Genomic DNA, 20,549 nt, shown 5'->3' on the forward strand with positions numbered 1-20,549 from the left:
CTTCAGTCAAAACCACAGGTTAGCTCAAAACTACTAAAGTTAATAGCTAAAAGTTTTCAACTCAAACAAATAGAAGCTTCTTGGAAAGAGGTATTATTTCACACAGTCTTGAGCTTGCTGCCTGATTTTCAAGTGAAGAACAATTTCATTTTTAACCACAAAAATCATTCCATAAACATTCAATTCAAGGGGGTTTAGATGACCACAAGTTCATTCCCCTGAACCAAAATGGTTTGATGTAGCTGATGAAACAGACAGGGTTGGGGCCTGGCCACTGTCTACTTAGTCGTGTGACATTAAGAGTCCTAGGCTCAATTTTGTGCAACATAATATAAGAGGGACACAGGAAGGCACTGAGGAGGCAAAGAGTGGTGAAGGGCAGAGAGCAGGCACATAAGATGCCTGAGAAAAAGGGGAACAAATTGTGGCCACTTAACATATGAGTCAGCTAGGTTAGGTCATGATTCTCAGTGGTTTGGCAGTTACACGATGATGTATTTGGCAGTTTTGTGGTGATGTGATTATCTTCCACAATGTGACCTGTTGTGATCAGTTTATAACTTGTAAGAGGAAAAGAGTGGGATGTAACATCTTTCCTCAGGTCACAGGTTTGAACCAATGTAAGAGAGTTTTCCTTAGATGTGGCTTCTATCACCTTTTATCTTACAAGAGATAAAAGGAGTAAGAAGTCAGCAGAGAGGGAGCCATTTGACAGTCACCAAGAAAGAAGAGCTAAGAATAGAGCATGTCTTAGATCTAGGGTTCCTGCACTGAAAAAGTTATAGGAAGATTGATGCTAAGAATATTGGAGACCTTCAAGGAACATTGAGCCCACAGATGCTGAAAGAATACAAAGACCTTATCTGAGAGTGGACACAGAGAGAACATCTTCTTCTTGCTCTAGTTCTCTAAATTCAGACTTTACCATTCTCAGTAACCTTATAATTGGTAAATTACTGACTGCTGGTAATTTTGCTATAGCAGCACATCTGAAGAACCATCATAACTGATGCTCTGTGAGCAGAACTATGACCAATAAGCAACCCTTACTGGAGATAGAATGCAGCACAATAGTTTAAATCACCAAAGATTGGAATGTTCCAGTAGTCTGGATGACCACCCAGGGATGCTGGAGAGGGGATTCCCAAACTTCGTACAAAGTTGCACACTATTATCTCCATATCTTTTCAGCTTTGAGAGCTTCAAATCTGGCTCCTGTCCTAAAAGTTGAGGAGCTTTTATCCTAAAAGCTAAGTGGCTCTCATCAGAAAGGGAAAGTTTCTGTGGCTGAATTCCTATTCAAAGTTTCCATGTATGCAGCCACAATCCCTACATGACTGTTGCTGGGATCTCACAAGGTTCCGCATTTGGCTCTTATTGTATTAAAAAGGTAAGAAAAAAAAAAAATCAAGAGTGAGGAAAACAGTTCAGGACAAGAACGTATCCTTGTTGATGATAAGGATATTTCCTGGCATGGGAACCTGAATACCCCCACTCCTCACTTAACTATTGTTAGGTTCCAATGACTGCATCATTTTATGGAAATTGACATTATGCAAAAATGGAAGATGGCTACATCAGATTAAAAAATGGAAAAGAACTACTTCACATAACTTCCAAATTTCATCCTTACATAACTCCCAAACCAATGAGAATCATGGTTCAGTCAAGGGAACACATAATCTTAACCATCACAGTTAGCATTACTCTTACCTTAAACCTCAGTATTCATAACTGCCAGAGTATGTCATTAATGTGTAAAATAGTTGGATAGCTGATTGTTGATTATTGCTGTAAATGTTAACTATCAAATAATGAGATCAGCTGTAATTAAGGAATAGGTTTACTCGTAGACGGAGAACAATGGATGACCTCGAAGTTGGAACCAACCCATAGCTGACCCTCCAGTAGAGAGGAGACTGTCTTTTTTTCTATAGAAGAGGTGGCAGATTCAAACACGTGCCTCTGAGTTGACAGCATAGCTCCTTATTGGGCCACTTGGTCCTCCCTTCTTTGTGCTTGTGAACAGCCATGGGTGGAAGATCAAGTAGCATCAGCTTATGGACTTCAGATGAGTTTGACTGGAAAGTCTCACTGGCAGACTTGTTTACAGGCTCCCTTGGTGATGGCATAGGCCCTAGGTAGTTGTGTTGTGAACCTAAAAACAATACTCACTGGCTGTCTGAAACCACCAGTGGCTTCTCTCGAGAAAGAAGGGCAATATCTTCCCATGTGATTTACAGTTTCTGAAAATCTATCGAAGGGTCAACTATGAGCAGGTTCTTACAGTATGACAATGAGGAAGTGGTATCAAGACACAGACTCAGTTTGCCTAGAGTTTTGGATAGCTGAAGAGGCTCTGTTCATGATGTAAAAGCAGCATGTGGAGTTTGTGGCCCTAAGGAATCCAGGCTGAGATCCACAAGGGCTGGGTTTCTTAGGAAGGACTTGTAAGTTATATAACCAATGATAATATCTAGACTTGTTTAGCTGTGATAAGGGTAACCTCATCCCACGCTGCAGGGCAGTAACCAACCCCTAGCAGTGGGGAGGAAGAAATTCTCTCTGGCTCCCATGTTACTACCTCATTACTGTCATGGTTTCTTTTTCCTTTAGTAGGAAAATGATAGCTGCATGAATTGTAGACAAATATGGTGTGGATCTGGAAGTTTAGTTATATGTTCCTTAGCTGCAACTTTCTCTTTGCTCTAGAATTAGTTTTACAATGTGGACTGCCAAGGGGAAACTCTTATTCTTACTGTTGATAAACAATAGTTGCCATTCGATTCCATTTGTATCAAAATAGAATTGGGCTCTATAGTTTTCAATTACTTTTTTGATGTACTTTTATCATTCCTAGTTACTGTCCAGCTTTCTGATACATAGTAAGTGATTGCAAAGAACATGCATGGCCTAGATCAGGAATACCTTAGTCTTCAGACGACATCATTGCTCTTCAGTACTGGGGAGAGGTCCCTGACAGCACACTTTCCCAGTGCAATTTGTCTTTTGTTTTCCTGATTGCTGATACCAAAAGCGTCATTTGTGGAGCCAACATGAGTTGGGGAATCCAAATGTGGATCTACAAGCAATACTCATAGAAGCTGTAGTCAAGTAGTCAAATCAAACAGTACATTGCACTGAAAAAAAAATCTCCTGCATATGACTTTTATAGAGTATTCACACTTTGAGGACTAAAGGGTGCCTGGCCTAAGCCATAATATTCAATTGCCTCAATCTACATACTAAAACTGAGTAAATAAATAAGGAAGAATGAAGAAGAACTAAAGTTTCTGAATTGTGTTGTGTTGTTGGGTGCTATCAAATGGACTATGACCCGTAGTGACCCAATGAACAACAGGTCTGAATCCTGTCCTATTCTGTAACATCCTGGTCATCTCTGATGTACTGGAGCCCATTACTGCAGCCACTGTGTCAATCCATATCATTGAGGGTCTTCTTCCTCTTTGCCTTTCCAAGCGTGATATCTTTTCCACAGAATGGCCCCAGAACAACATGCCTGCAGTAGGTGAAATGAAGCTTTGCCGTCCTTGCCTATAAAAAGCAGTCTGGTTGCACTTTCTATCTGAATTGTGATGGTGACGAATATTGAACACACCAGTGACTTCCAGAAGAATGGACAAATCTGTCTTGGAATAGGTACACTCAGAATGTTTCTTTGAAAGCAAGGGTGGTAAGATTCGTATATCATGTTCTCTGAACACGTTGTAAAGAGGGACCCTTCATTGGACTGGACATCATGCTTGGAAAGGAAGAAGGTCAGTAAAAGAGAAAGACTTTAATGAGATGGACTGACACAATGGCTGTCAAACAGTGAGTGCTCAAACATAACATCGACTGTGAGGTGGTGAGAACCAGGCAGTGTTGCATCATGTTGTATGTAAGGTCGCTATAAGTCAGAACCAACTCATTGGAACTTAAAAATTATAGCAGCAACAAGAACAGGGAAATGAAAAGAAGTCTATAGCCTCTATTCTTTTATATATGTGCCTAGACTATTTCCAAACGCCTGTTATTCATGAGAACTAGGAGCTCGGGTCACCTAAAGGGTTAAGGAGCTGCAACCCAAAGATACATGGCTTGAATCCACCAGCTGTTCTACAGGAGAAAGATGGGGAATCTCCTCCCATGTGCACTGCAATCCCAAAGGCATGTGGTTCAAGTCTACTAATTGCTCCAAGGGAGAAGGAGGGGCAATCTCCTCCTGTGTGATTTACTGCCTCTGAAAACTCACTCCAAACTCACTCCAATTCAACGGCACACCACCACCACCACAATAATCTACTGGAGGGTCAGCCATGAGTCGGTTCTGACTTGATGGCACATAACAACAACAACCACAACATGATGATGCATGGTGAAAAGTATTAAACTTAAGTGATTTTTGGCTCTCATTTTTGCAAACCCTTCACATGCTCAAACATTAAGAACTGTCCATCTCATTGTTTAGCTTACCCATGTAAAATAAAATTATAAAAACTCCTTCACTCTTACTTTTCCAAAACCTCAGGGCAATACTTTGAAGCACAACATCATTGTTTTACTTCTATTGCTTTCTCCAGGTAAAAGAGCCCCTTGCTGGCAATCCCAGCTTGTTGGTTTCAGCTGCAGTTAGGCCTCACATTCCACGGAATTCACTGGTCTGTATATTTGAAAGAAGTTGCCCAGGTCATGTGTGACACACCACAGAGCTTTTCATGTGAAGGCTGGGTCCGAGGCAGGAGAAGGAGAGCAGGGGTGGCCCTTGTACTGGAGACTAGTTGGGACTCGTTGCCTTTGGGATGGAGATCACGACTCTGACAATCAGATTTAGGATCATGTTCTTAGAAATCACTCAGTTTCTCTTTTTCTTGTTGAGAGAACATATGACACTCTTACATCTACACAGTTGACTCTGTAGTGGGAATTTGCTTACATGTATGACAGGAGTTAAGAGGTACAGGGGCACACCTTCAGAAGCTCTTGTGCTAGGATTCTCCTTGGAGATGACATATTCAAATATCCCCAGGGGTTGACATTGTAAGAGTTCAAGTAATATTTGTTAATGATTGAACAAACGTTCAAAGACAAACATTCCTTTTATCATCCTACCTCCTTCAGTGGGACCTGCCAGAGTCTCTAGCCTCTGCTGCTACCTTTACTGTTGTTTCTGACAACGTTATTTCCCCTCCTAACTACGAACGAACAAGCCCAACTCTGTACCGATTCCAGTGTGTTTGTCAAATAGTATGCCTCCCTCTTCCAGAAAACTGTGGAAACACCCAATTTATCATATAAAGTGAGTGAACACTTGGAATAAGAGAAGAAGCAGAATGCATTTCCAAAAAAGATCCAATAGCAAGAAATGATAGCTATGTCTACTCAGTAGAAGCTAAAATGGAGTTTAATTATTATCCAGAGAATTTAATTAGGCTAAGGCAATCAAGACAACTCCCATTATTGGTATGAAATATCTAATTTGGCTTCTATCTTCACCAAATCAATGGAAACAGAAGCCAAATCCCTATTTCATTGTGTGGTATGTTGGCACAGACATATTCTTCTTGGGGTGTGTGTGTGTGTGTGTGTGTGTGTGTGTGTGTAAATGGCACTTTAATACAAATCCAGCCAGTAGGCTTATTTCCAGCTTCTCCCTGGAAGCTTCTGGAATGCTAATACACACCAGCGACATTTGGAAAGATGGTATTTCAAATTCAAGAAAGGAGAACAAGGATAATAGTGGCCCTAAAGCTACAATTCACAAACAGGTGTTTCAGGTTAAAAAAAAAATCTAACTTAAGTAACTCGTGTTAAAATAAGCATAACTTTAATACAATTAGATGTGTGATATGTTTCCTAGAATCTTCTAAAACAAAATGCCCAATCCATCTAAGAAATGTAATAAGAGGTCCATTTATGTCGTTCTCTGTATGCACAGAACCTCTGGCCTTTGAACTTAAGAGCACTAAATCTGCCAAGGGCTTTCCCTTTGGGAAATGTTTTCTATGGGTACATGACCGCTAGGCTTTCATTCTGTTTCTGGCTGGTGTAGGAAGTACAGCTATCACACAACTTAATCCTACCCAGAAGATGGAGAGAAGACTTTTTTCCCAACAGCTTAGTTGGCAATAAGTGTGGTGTTTCAGTAGCTGCTTCCATGTCATTAGTCAAGAATTGGCACAGAACTGTCAATAATTGAATAAAACATTGCGTGGAACCCACTGACAGCCTGATGATGCCTTTCTTATAATTAATAACACTGGCCTTCAAAGTGGAGTGTCAATTTTGGTAAGCCAATAGTTAGGCCTGCAGATAGATTGTTTGTCTTGGAGTGTTTCTGTTGTTTGTTCTAATTGTCCTGTTTTCTTACCAATAATTTAATTTTTCATCATTTCACACTTACCACAACAATAAGAAATCTACCTGGCTATTGTAAACCTTCATGATAGGTACCTGGCAGTAATGAATGCTGAGGTACGAGGTAACAGTAACTTTGGCTGTGATGGGTAAGGTTATGGCGACAACATGTTTGTGCATGATTCTCAGTGGTTTGACACTTACGTAATGATGTGATTATATAATGATGAAACCATCCTCCATCTCATGATCTATAGAAACCATTTTCCGTTTTTTGCATGCTGTGGATTTTTGCATAATGGTCTCAGTCTTTGGAACTTAATCATGTCACAAAATAGAGTCGTGTGCAGACATTTTAAATATGGCGGTATTTTTTTCTTTTTAAATTGGATTTCTAAATTCTCCTGGAAACTGGGAAGACTGGACTTTTGTTCCCACATTGCAACAATTGGCTGGAGCTCCCATGACAGTACAAGTGGTCACCTTGCCTCTCTCTGTCCACACTACTGTCCACACTATCCTACAACTCAGTTCACTGTGACTCACTTTGCAGCCTATGTATACCTTCTACTACTGCTCAAGGTAAATACTTTTCAAAATCCATGATTACCACAATGTTGTTGTTGTTATGTGCTTTCGAGTCGCCTGCGACTCATAGCGACCCTATGTACAACAGCCCTAAACTCTGCTCTGTCCTGTGCCAATCGCACTGTCTCTGACACTCCCATCCCAATTATCCCAGTCACTGAATCAATCCACCTCATAGAGGGCCTTCCTCTCCTGCGCTGTCCCTCCGCCCTCCCAAGCATGATGTCCCTCTCCAAGGACCGGTCTCTCCTCACAACATGTCCAAAGTATGTTAGACGGAGCCTCAGAATCCTTGCCTCCAAGGAGCCACCCGGTTTAACCCTTTCCAGGACAAATCTGTTTGTTTTCCTAGCAGTCCATGGTATTCTCAATACTCTTCTCCAGTACCACAGCTCAAAGGCATCAATTCTCCTTCTATCCTCCTTGGTCATTGTCCAACTCTCTGATGTATGACAGGTGATTGCGAAGACCATGGCCTGTATCAGATGCACCTTAGTCTCCAAAGAGACACCATTGCTCTTCAGCACTTTGGAGAGGTCCCTAACAGCAGACTTTCCCATGGCAATGCGCCTTTTAATTTCCTGGCTGCTGGTGCCAAGACTGTTGACTATGGAGCCAAGCAAACTAAAGCTGTGAACAATAGGAAAACAAAAAGTAGCCTAAGGTGTCAGCTTCATATGTGCATACCACCTAACTGCCCACCAGAGGCATTTGCGTTTGCTTCTCCATTTCAATATGATGAACCCTGACTTTGCTCCCTTCTTGGGCTACACATTCATCAGCAATAACTGATTATATACAAAGATTCTCCAGTGATATGTATATTTCACAAAATTTCCCCTCTACCCCTCACTGGAATTGGAATCCTTCTTTCCAGATAAGCATATATATCTCAATTCTTTAGTCACTTGCAAATTATTCCTTTGACACTAACACTTCAAAAAAATCCTTGGCAAATTAGATGATGACTCCTCAGGCTGCCTGTCTTGGTCCTGGATAAGACCTGAGGATCTCTTAATAGTCCCTAATTCCAGCACATCCAACCTGTAATTAGCTCACATTTTAAAAGTTCATTTTTAAAACTGGTTAAAAACAATGATATAAATGGTGATAATTTCTCTCATGTGGGCCCACACATGCCAATACCGTCAATACAGCTTGAGTTGAGATGCCGAAAGAATAAACATATGGCTTGGAGAGAGTGCAGCCAGAGTCCTCCTTGGAGGCAAAGATGATGAAGCTTCATCTCACGTCCTTTGGGCATGTTGCTAGGAGGGGGTTTTGCTTGGAGAGGGACATGATACTTGGAAGGGTGGAGGGTCTGACAGTCTTATTCTTGAAGAGATGACATAAATAACCTACCATATGTCCTCCACCCAAGAAAATTGCTAGTTCTAAGTGCACTGGACACAGGGAAGACAGACACATCATTCCAACAATTAAAAAGGAGAAAACTGGTTCTTTCTTATAACTGCTTCTGCAAGACATTCATTCCTCCAGAGAAATGGCAGCATGTGAATAAAAAAAAATGAAGACATGCCTTCGCGTAACAGCGTTTAGCATGGTTCATGTCATAAGAATTGTTACCATGATCATCCTTAGTTGGCAACAGACAAGGCCAGTTTCATAATCAGGTATCACAAATTAACTTGTCTACATGAGTTTTATGGGTAATTCACTTTCCAATGGGAGCTGGTGTATATGTAATAACTTGTTTAAGGCCCTGAACAAGTAGAAGCCAGCAGAGGAACGGGGGGAGGGGGGCAATCTGAAATCGCTTCTGTCCAAGCTGTAGTCAGTCTCGCCCATGACTTTTGTACTACAGATTCTTGGTACACAGAGATCTCAAGGAGAGATTAGAAGTATAAGAACTCCCCGGAGGCAAAGATGCTTAGAAGCCAGCTCATAAAAGGAAATGACGAACCAAGGGTGAAAGAGAGCAGAGCCATTACTAACCAAGTTCTGAGGCTTTAGCTACCAACCTAGAAAACCACCTTGTGGGTGCAATGCCTATGGAAATACCTTCTCCAAGTCACACTGTGGGGAAAGAAAAGAGTGCAGGAAGGGACACACAGTAATATTTCCCCATAGCTTCTTGTTTGTATTTATATCTACTGGTCAAATGCCTCTTTCACCTTTTCCTGTGCAAGAGTAAATTACCTCCTTGCCATAGACAACAGAGTCCTATCCTGCAAGCTTCTACTTGGAGAACATCCAAGTGTCCCCTGATGACCTACGAGGATGATGGGAATAATCTCCCACCCCCTCCCCATTCTCCCACCACTGTGAAAGGTAACGGGGATGGGGAGGAGATGGAGAAGGAAACGAGATCATGCGGGTACGGGACACCAGGAAAAGACCAAAGTGTTGATGGCAGCAGAGTTGGTGAATGTGTGCTGGGCATTACCTCTTGATGAGGCTTCCAAGAAGGCTCCCGCTCAAGTCCTGGTGGCTCTGAGAACAAGCATTCTTGCATCAATAGCTAATAGGCTGTCCAACCAGATGTTCTCTGGGTGGGATAAGAGGGTGAGAAAACAGACCTGTTGTATGCTCTTGTCAACTACATCACTGTGGTCAGAGAGGAATGGTTGTGTCGTGTTTCACAGTGAGGCAAAACCAGATTACGTGGCTGTTTAAATCCGTTTTCTCTTGTGATTGGTAAAATATGAGCATTAGAATCATTCATGCATTACTAAAGCCCCCTCTGCATCATTTTTCAGGGACCTTAATTTTATTTTATTATTATTATTTTTCTAGAACAGAGCATGCACCCAGCAGAAACCTAAAGCGATTGCTTTTCTAAGCCATCTCGGTGCAGGCAGCACAGTGAATGAGGACGGCACGGGGTACCTGTGACAAGGCTGGAGATGATGAGGGGCAGCACCAACATCTGCAGCATCCGCATCAGAAGCTCCCCAGGAAAGGAGAAGTACTTGACCTCCCGGTAGCTCATTTTGTAAGGCCGGAGAGTAAATCCAAGGATTGTACCTGAAGGGACAGGAACAAAAAAAAAAAAGAGAGAAACACTGAATCTCTTCTGAAACAGAAGTAGTCCTGGGAAAACATAAATATTTGACGAGTGGGGTGTTACCGGTGTCAGGCTTTGTAAATGTCTTTTTTTAAGCAGCAATTCTTTGAGTATAGTCATTGTCTAGAAAAGTCTGGCTGAAGCCAGGACTTTAAGTAGAAATTCCAGGGGGGTAAAAACCCCCAGCACGTTTCTGTTTTGACAAATGAAGTCATCTTTGTCTAACTTGACTGCAATGGACTCTTCTGACACAGGTCAAACACAGCCTTACAAAGCCTGGACATACTACGAGAAGGGGTATGTGTCCACATTAACAAGGCAGTGACGCGCAAAAGGTCTTATGAAAATGCAGTTCCCTTATAACAACAGACATGAGAACTGTCAGCATAGTCACGTTAGGAAGGGTGCTGTCCAATAGCAAGCACACAGTTGGAATCCATCACCTCCAATGTGCGAGAGAGACGGGCTATCTCTTCCAGTGTGATTTATAGAGTCAAAACTGGCTGGAGGGTCAGCTATGAATCAGTTCTGACTCGACAGGCGCATCACAACTGTACCATATCCATTGCCCCTCAATTGATCCCACTTACAGGGACCCCACGTGATGCAGACAAGAGCTACTCTACAAGGTTTTCTGACGCAAACATTTATAGAATCAGACTGCCATGCATTTCTTCCTTGGAGCACAATTTCATTTTCCCCCCGGTTAGCAAGTTCTTCATTTGTTCACACTGCTAATTCATTTTCATCATCACTCTCTGTAGCACACCATACTCTCTGCTTTCTTTCTCTCTCACCATGGTCTTAGTTATTGCCTAGGTAATTGCTAACATAAGGACTGGCTACTTGCTACCAAGACAAAGTTCCAAAATGAGCAAAGAGACCTCTTTCTCCCTGTCCCCGTCAAGAGCTTTTTCTTGAAAGCTGGGACGAAAATTGAGAAGGGGAAAACAACAACTTTGCCTTTAGTTTTCCTTCTGCTCCTAGAGCTTCAAAACAATTATTTTCAAATGATCTTTTATATGTGAATCAAATGATATGTGGTAGTTTTAAAAATATTCAGAAATGATGAAAGCAGTAAGGCATTTTCCCTTTGTACATTATTTATTCTTTATTTTCCTCATCCAAGATAATTTACTTAGCCTGGTATAAATGCTCTCAAAATTTTTGTCTTGGCGCTATTAAAATATGTTATTTCATATGTTAAAACACATGTAAGTTGTAGAGAAAAGAAAATGCCCAGTATGGAGTTCTGCAAGGGGTAGAGAGGGGAAGGTACTTATCACATGATATTTAGTTATCATAATGTTATATTTCATGATATCATAATAAAAATATCATGATTATCATGATAAAAAACTACTAATTGTGATGTTCTTTATTGGTCCTATTGTGAGGATTTTTGCTTTCTTCATGTTGAGGTGCAATCTATACTGAAGGCTGAGCTTATTTTTAATATTCAATTTCTCACATATATTTTGTTTCCTAAAATAAATTACAGTTGTACAAAACCATTCTTTACAACTTCTGATGGAAAACTTGCTGTACCCACCCTTTCCCTTCACCTCCCCCCTCCATTTGCTAATCTCTGTTCCCTCCCTGTCCCCTCTTATCCTTGTCAACCCTACACAATTGTTTTTATCTATGTATAAACCTTTCCTTAATCTTTTATCTTCTTCAATAAGTGCTTCAAGTCCTCTTCATTTTCCCTAAGCAGGTTATCTCACCTGCATACCCAAGGTTGCTGATGAGTATTGCTTCTTTATCTAGTCTAGCTTCTTGTATGTTATTTTTGTGTATGTCAAGTCAGAACCAACCCATAGCTGACCATCCAGGTCCAGGGTTTTTCAGAGGCAGTAAATCACACAGCAGGAGAATGCCCATCATTCTGCTAAAAAGTAGCCAGTGGACTCAAACCATATACCTTTAGAATGCCAAGGCAATTTTTTTACCACTAAGCTACCAGTCTTGGAAGTAGCAGTGGCATCCACTTCCTAAATAACATGCCTCTGGAAACTCTATGACCTTTGATAAATGATGATAGTTATAGAAAGGCTGCAGGCCTTTTGTTCATAGGGCTGCTATGGGTCGGGCTGGACTTGATGGCAATCAACAACAACAACAAGCTACCAGAGCTGCAGCTTCTTGTATGGGTATGGGTAAAGACACATTTTTCCAAAATAGGCAACCAGTCCTTTATAAATACAGAATTATTAAAACAGGCAACTGGGACCCAAATTCATTTCAGTCATTAACAATTCTAATTCTTGGATTTTAGTAACCTTGAAATATTCACTCTTTGATTGTCGTTGTTGTGTTCTATTGAATTAGAACCAACCCATAATTGGCCCCCCAGTGGGTTTTCAGAGACAGTCTCACAGGAGGAGACTTCCCATCCTTCTCCTGCAGAACAGAAGGCAGATTCGAACATGGTGCCTTTGGCATTACAGTGCATATTCTTACCGCTAGGACACCAGAGTCTATAATATTCCAATAAGAATCCAAATGTAAGCCACTAGAAAATCCAGCTAACCCAATGTTCAGGGCTTCAAGAAAATATTGTGATATTTCTCCAATACAACAGTAATAGAAATAAAATCTAACTTGAATAATGTAGAAAAGTAGGTGGCAAAAGTTTGACATTTTTAATTCCTTCACTCTGACAGAAAATAGTTCATGCGTAAGGTTCAAATACACCAGCTGCTCCAAGGGAGAAAGATGAACAATCTCTGCCTGCGCCTCTGAAAACCTGCTGGAGGATCGGCGATGAGTCAGTTCTGACTCAGTGATACATAACAAACAACAAAATAGCACAGACGATCAAGTCAGCTACAACTCATAGAAATCCTCTGCATAACAGCGTGAAGGCCTGCCTGAATGAGCGCCATCCTCACAATCGCTGCCGTCCTCAAGCACACAGCTAAGGTCACTGTGTCAATCAACATCCTTGAAGGCCCTCCTCTCCTTCGCTAAGCCTCCATTTTTCCAAGCCTAGTGTCTTTTTCCAAGAACTGGCTACTCCTAAGAATAAGCCCAAGTACGTGAAAAGTCTCCCTGTCCTTGTTTCTAGGGAACAGTCTGGCTGCACTTCTTCCAAGGCACATTTGTTCATTGTTTTAGCAATCCATGTTGTTGTTGTTGTTGTTGTTGTTAAGTGGCACTGAGTTGACTACGACCCATGTTGTTGTTATGAACTGTCTAGTTGGAACTGACTCACAGCTAACCTTCTAGTGGGTTTTCAGAGGTTGTATATTGCACGGCAGGAAATTGTCCAGAGTTCCTGGTGGATTTGAACCATGTGTCTTTGGGTTGTCAGCACAACTCCTTACCACTATACCACCAGACTTCCCTAGAACTCTTAGTCATAGAACAGAGCTTTGCCTGATGCTGGGCCATCCTTATGATTTCCAGCATGCTCAAACTCTTTGTTATAATTATTGTGTCAATTTATCTTGTTGAGAGTCTTCCTGTCTTTCCCTGACCTGTCTCAGCACTATGTTTTTTTCCAAAGACTGGACCCTCCTGACAACAAGCCCAAAGCATATGTGAAGTTTCATTATCCTTGCATCTAAGGAGCACCCTGGTTGCACTTCTTCAAGAAAGATTTTTGTTGTTGTTGTTCTTTTGGCAAGCCATGAGATATTCAATACTGTTATCCAATACCACAATTCAAAGAAATGGATTTTTTTTTTCTATCATCCTTATTCACTGTCCAATGTTTATATGCATAGGAAGCAACAACAAAGATCACAGCTTGATCGGGCACACCTTAGTCTCTAAACTGACATTGTTGCTCCTCAGCACTTTGCAGAGGTTCTTGAGAGAGAATTTCCATACTTTGCACATTTCATTATTGTACTCTGCTTTGCCTTTCTTCTCTATCTGCCCTTTGGAATCTTCTTTTCAACTCTCTTATTTCATTATTTCCTTCTTTTGCATTAGTGTCTCTACTCACTGCTAATCTAAAAGTTGGGGCTTGAAACTCCCCAGGATCACAGTAGAAGAAAGGTCTGGGAATCTGTTTCCATTAAGATTACATGCAAAGAACCCTTTTGTATCGCTCTAGGCCTATCCTAAATTAATCCCAACTGATTTGGGTTTTTGTTCTAATGCTTATTTTTCACTAGATGCAAGGCACTATTATCAGTGTTTTATGTGTGTTAGAAAATATAATTTTCACAAAAGTAATCAGAAGGTGGGCACTCTTTTTTATCAAGAGTTTTCTAATGAAGAAACACTAGTTTACAACTTGACAAAAGTTAACTAGGAACTACAATGGCAGAGCTTTAACTTGAAACCAGGCAGGCTGGTCCCAGGCCCCATGCATGCTCCTGACCAGCTCTTATCTACTTCCTGCCTCTCCTGTAAAGCAAAGACAACCATTGCTAATGCTTCACTGAGAATCTTTCCAGAATTTTCCGATAGAAGGCTAGATGCACAGAAATGCCACACATTTTCCTTCTTGATATGCAGCCACCTTGAAGATCACTGTTAAACCACATGATATCAGATCCAGTGTACTGAGCGTACTTGCTTCTTCTACTGTTGCACAATTATGAAGTTGCTTCACATTTTTAACCTTAATGAAGAATATCAAGATGAACATAAGAAAGATATTTTATATCGAGGGACGTTTTTAGTGTACATTTGGAGACCGGTAACCAGTGGGTTAAGAACACCTCAATTCACAAAATAGTTTTCCCTGCAGGTTGAACCAAATGCCCCAGAATTTATAATCTACTAATGAATGTTGTTGTGGCTATTCTTATTCAATATGACTCTATAAAACAGAGTAGAATTATCTCATAAACATTTCTTAGGTTGTAATCTTTCTAGTGTGAGAACTCTAGGTCTTTTGTGGAGTTACTGGTTGATTTGAACCACTAACCATGTGGTTAGCATATGAAAGCATAAACTTTGTGCTATCAGGTTTCTACTAATGAATGATAAAGGCTAATTTATCATAATTCCAGGAACAAATTATTATAATTTTTTTAAAATGGAAAAATAAGCAAAGTTAGCTAACTTTATTTTACACAGACACACACACAGAGTTGTTTTAGTTATGTGCCATCGCTTGCGACTCATAGCAACCCTATGTACAACATCTCTGATTCCTGCTCTATCTTGAGCCAATGTCATTGTCTGTGACATATCTATGCTCATTATCCCAGTCACTGAGTCAATCCATCTCATCGAGGGTCTTCCACTCTTGTGCTCTCCCTCCACCCTTCCAAGCATGATGTCCTTGTCCAAGGCCTGGTCCATCCTTGCAATATGCCCAAAGCATACCAGACAGCTTCAGAATCCTTGCCTCCAAGAAGCAGCATGGTTTTTCACCCTCTCCAGGATGAACCTGTTTGTTCTCCTAGCAGTCCATGGTATATTCAATACTTTTCTCCAGCACCATGGCTCAAAGACATCAATTCTTCTATTATTCTTAGTAATTTTCAGCTTTTTGATGCATAGCAAGTAATTGTGAAGACTATGGCCTGGATAAGGTGCAGCTTAGTCTCATATTTATATCTATATATTGTTGTTGTTAGGTATCATCAAGTACAACTCTATGAAGAATAGAGCTGAATTTATCCTATTCTCTGCCATCCTCATTATCTCTGACACACTTGAGCCCACTGCTGCAGTCACTGTGTCAGTCCATTACACTGAAGGCCTTCCTTTCTTTCACCGAACCTCCACTTTTCCAAGCCTGATGTCCCTTACCAAGGAACAGTGTCTCCTAGCAACATGTCCAAAGTATGTCAGGTGAAGCTTCATCATCCTTGTTTACAATGAGCATTCTGGCTGCAGTTTTCTCCAGACATATCTATTTGTTCTTTGGCAGTCCATGAGATATTACGTATTCTTCTCTATTATCACAGCTCAAAGGCATCCGTTTTCTTTCTGTCATCCTTATTCATTCATTGTCCAGCTCTCAGATGCACGACAAGTGACTAAAAAGACCATAGCCTGAATCAGGAGCACCTTAGTCTTCAAACTAACATCACTGCTCCTCAGAATTTTGGAAAGGTCCCTACAGCAGACTTGCCCAGTGCAATATATATCTCTTCTCCTGACTTTCAGTAGCAAGGATGTTGATTGTGAATCCAAGTAAGATGAAGTTGTTGACAGTTTCAATCTTTTCTCCATCTATCATGATGTTCTTTGTCTGGTGGTAGAAATCTTTGTCTTCTTGATATTGAAATGCAATCCATTTGAAGGCTGTGGTGTTAGATCTTCAGCAAGTGTTTCAGTATTTCAAGTCCCTCAATTTCAGCAAGCAAGGTTGTGTCATCTGCATAACACAGATTGCTGATGAATAGTCCTCTGATTCTGATGTCTCATTATTCTTTATAAAGACCAGCTTCTCTACGATTTGTTGAATGTACACATTAAACAGGTATGGAGAAAGGATACAACACCTTGCCTAATGGTAAACTATAGTGTTCCCTTGCTCTGCTTTGATAACAACTTCTTGGCCTAGATAGAGGTTTTGTATGAACACAATTAAGAGTTCTGGGATACTCATTCCTTTCAATGTTAGCCAGAGTTTGTTATGATTCCCACAGTTAAGTGCCTTTGCATAGTCAATAAAACACAAATAGACATTCTACTTGTGTTCTTTGCTTTCAGCCAGGATCCCTCTGACATCAGCCATAATATCTCTAGTGCCACAGCCTTATAAACTCTGCTTGAACTTCTGGAAGCTATCTATTAATTATATATACCTGCCATCAAGTGAAAATCAATTCATAGTTGACCCAACAATGCATTTTCAGTGGCTTTAAGTTGCATGGCACTGCTCTTATTTCTCCAGCAGATAAGCTGGTAGAGTCAAACCTCATGCCTTTGGGTTGGCAGTGAAACTACTTAATAATAGGCCATGAAACCGTGTCAGCTATTCAAAATTAGGGCCAGGTGCAACCTGTGGAACAGATCGTCAATTAATCATGTGTGGGTTAAAACTGAAACAGAAGAAAATGAAAATAAATACACAAGGGTCAAACTATGACCTTGAGTTGATCCCAATTGAATTGAAAAAGCATCTCAAGAGTAAATGTGAAGAACTGAACACTGGTGACCAAGCACCGGATCGGTTGTGATATGACAGCAAGGATATTATCCACGAAGAGAACAAAAAGATGGGAAAGGAAGAAAAACCAAAACGGACATCAGAAGAGATTTTAAAACTTGTTCTTCAATACAGAGAAGCCAAAATGAAGAGGGGAGGGGGAGGACGAATTAAGAGAGCAAGGCAGAAGATTTCAAAGAGCAGCTTGAGGTATTATACAAAATGTGTAAAGACTTGGAGTTAGAAAACCAAAAGTGAAGAACCTGCTCCACACTTCTCAGGTTGAAGGAACGGAAGAACAAGCTCAAGCCTTTAATTACAACACTGAAGGATTTTATGGGCCGAAAGAAAATTAAAATGTTACACAAAATTTTCTGGTGTTTCTAGAGGCAATTTAAATCACATTATTACATGTCGTCAGCAAAAATTAACCCATTCCCCTCACCTTGTGGGGCTGGTTCCCTTGACTTGTAAGGAGTTGAAGTCAATCCTGCTGTATATTTTAGAAACATCTCACAGCCTGTTTTGTGGCATTGAAATGCCCGTTGACCGTGCCCAAATGTATCTGTTCACTATGTTTTCTGAATCATATTTAAGTTGCCTAGCCATGCCACTTGGGGCCAGTGCTTGGTCTGAACATGGCAATTCTAAGGTGTTTTTTACCTGATATGGGAGCTTTGATTCCTTAGTTGTAAGGAATTTCACTGTCAACCCAAAGGCACTTGGTTCAAATCCATCAACTGCTCAGTGGGATAAAGATGGGCAATCACTCTCCTCCTCTGTGATTTACTGCCTCTGAAAACCTTCTGGAGGATCAGACAGGAGTTTGTTTCAACTCAATGATCCATGCCAACATAGCAATACATTAAAGAAGTGATGTGAAATAAAAAAAAATAATCAAAAGATCTGTTGCATTGGGCAGTTTTGCTGTTAAGGACCTTTTACAAATGCTACAAAGATGTCACTTTGAAAATGAAGGTACACTCAACCAAAACCATGGTATTTTTAATGCTTCACACACATCTGAAAATTGGACAGCAAATCAGGAAGATGAAAGGAGAATTGATGCCTTTGTACCCTGTTGACAAAGAGTATTGAATATATTGTGTGGATTGCCAAAAAAACAAACAAATCTGACTTGGTACAACCTGGCTGCTCATTAGAGGCAAAGATGGTGAAACTTTGTTTCATATACTCTGGACACATTATTAGGAGGGGCCAGGCCTTGGGAAAAGATGCTATGCTTTTTAAAGGAGAGGGTCAATGACAAATGGGGAGACTAAGAAAGGCTGTTGTTCATAAGGGTGCGGAGAGTTGCAGTAGACTGGACAGTAACTAACAACAATAAACAGCCATTTCTCATATAGTTTTTTCATATTACTTTTAACACTTTTCAGCTGTTTTGTGTTTTATAAAATCTTATCTATATACCCCTTTTATTAGATTGGGTTTTCCCCCCTCAGAGTTGTAAGCTTTCCTTTCTCTCCCCCTGCCAAGTCTGATAAATCTTTAATTCATTTTCTCCTTTATTCACTATGGCTCTATTTGCTTTGTTTATTCACATTTAAACTTCCTGCCACTCAGCTTGGGGTAAGTCAACTAATTCTGATTTTCAGTGAGCATTATTCACCACAGCAGCATCAACCGCAGAGCTGAAAGAATTCATAAAAGGCGCTGGCTATATCAGCTTCTTTCCTTTTTGCTCAAAAGCCAAGTCACACTGAGACAGTGCTTTATCTTAGAATATTAACTATGCATATATTCATAAACTTTGTTTTCTTTTCAACCAAATGCAACCTTGGCTTTCCTAGAACTGATTTTGTTGTTATTGGTGTTCTCATCATTATTTAAATGTTTTTAAATATCTGTTAATTATAACAAAAATGTATGGGGTGAACACAACAAACTCAGTTTGTTCACATGAAGCATCTAGAATTGTGGTGGTGGTAAGTGTATTTAAGTCAGCTTTAATTCATAACAACTCTGTGTACAACAGATGACCGTCTGCCTGGTTTTGCCTGGTCCTCACAATCTTTGCTGTGCTAAAGTCCACTGGAGTAGTCACTGCACCCATCCGTCTCATTGATTGTATAGTTCGCCTCCTTTGCTCTCTGCTTTTCCAAGCACAATGTCTCTTCTCAAGGACTGGCCTCTCCTAAGAACATGACCAAATACTTGAGCACCAGCATCAGCAAAGCTCATGAGCACCCTGGAAGGGGCACCCTGGCGGCACTTCCTACAAGATGGATTTATTTGCTCTCTTATCAGTCCATGGCTTATTCTCTATTGTTCACAGACACCGCAGTTCAATGCTTTTTCAGTTTTCCTTATTGTCACACGAGACAGTTGACAATACCATAGTTTGGGTCAGGTACACCTTAGACTTCTGAGTGACGCCTTGCTCTTCAACATCTTGAAGAGGTCCTCAGCAGCAGATTTTTCCAATACAATTTGGCTTTTTAGGTTGTTGGGCTTTTATTTGATATTGAACATACATCCTTTCTTTAAAAAAACATTTGTTAGTTTTTGTTTGCTTGCTTGTTTACTTGTTGCTTCCTTGAGTACTGATTGGGATCCAAGTAAAAAGAAATCCTTGACAACTTCTTCTACTTATTCTGATGCTGTTTAGAGTTAGAGCTGGAAAGGAATTTTGTTTTCTTGACGTTGCATCTAAGCCATATTGGAGGTTGGAGTCTTTGGTATTCTTCTGTAAGTTCTTCAAGTTCTCCTCACCTGCAGCAGCAGTTGTTGTTGTTGTTATGTGCTGTCGAGTCGTTTGCGACTCATAGCGACCCTATGTACAACAGCCCTAAACGCTGCTCTATCCTGTGCCAATCGCACTGCCTCTGACACACCCATCCCAATTACCCCAGTCACTGAATCAATCCATCTCAAAGAGGGTCTTCCCCTCTTGTGCCGTCCCTCCACCCTCCCAAGCATGATGTCCCTCTCCAAGGACCCATCCCTCCTTGCAACATGCCTAAAGTATGTCAGACGTAGCCCCAGAATCCTTGCCTCCAAGTAGTAGCTTGGTTTAACCCTCTCCAGGATGAATCTGTTCGTTTTCTTAGCAGTCCATGGTACATTCAATACTCTTCTCCAGCCCACAGCTCAAAGGCATCAATTCTCCTTCTGTCCTCCCTAGTCATTGTCCAACTCTCTGATGCATAACAAGTGATTGCAAAGACCACGGCCTGTATCAGGTGCACCTTAATCTCCAGAGAGACACTGTTGCTCTTGAGTACTTTAGAGAGGTCATTAACAGCAGACATTGCCATTGCAATATGTTTTTTGATTTCCTGACTGCTGATGCCAAGGGTGTTGACTGTGGAGCCGAGCAAACTGAAGCTATGAACAATCGCAATCTCTTCGCCATCCATCCTGATGCAACCAATTGGTCCAGTGGTGAGAATCTTTTTCTTCCTGACATTGAACCTCAGTCCATACTGAAGGCTGCAGTCCTTGACCCTCTGCAGCAAGTGCATGAGGTAATCCTCAGTTTCAGCA

The 20,549-nt window shown here is 40.8% G+C and overlaps 1 protein-coding gene across 2 annotated transcripts in view; it reads right to left on the bottom strand.

The window, feature by feature from the left end:
- The window catches only part of LOC102847994 (excitatory amino acid transporter 1-like), a 165,555-nt gene that overhangs the window by 82,323 nt on the left and 62,683 nt on the right, over window positions 1–20,549 (bottom strand). For both annotated transcript variants that reach the window (XM_006902350.1, XM_006902351.1), the window contains exon 2: window positions 9,796–9,933. In XM_006902350.1, coding sequence (XP_006902412.1) covers window positions 9,796–9,933 — 138 coding nt within the window. The remainder of the gene's footprint in view (window positions 1–9,795; window positions 9,934–20,549) is intronic.

The sequence above is a fragment of the Elephantulus edwardii genome, unplaced genomic scaffold, assembly GCF_000299155.1.
Source record: "Elephantulus edwardii isolate Elephantulus edwardi_28Jun2011 unplaced genomic scaffold, EleEdw1.0 scaffold00395, whole genome shotgun sequence".
Classification (NCBI taxonomy): domain Eukaryota; kingdom Metazoa; phylum Chordata; class Mammalia; order Macroscelidea; family Macroscelididae; genus Elephantulus; species Elephantulus edwardii.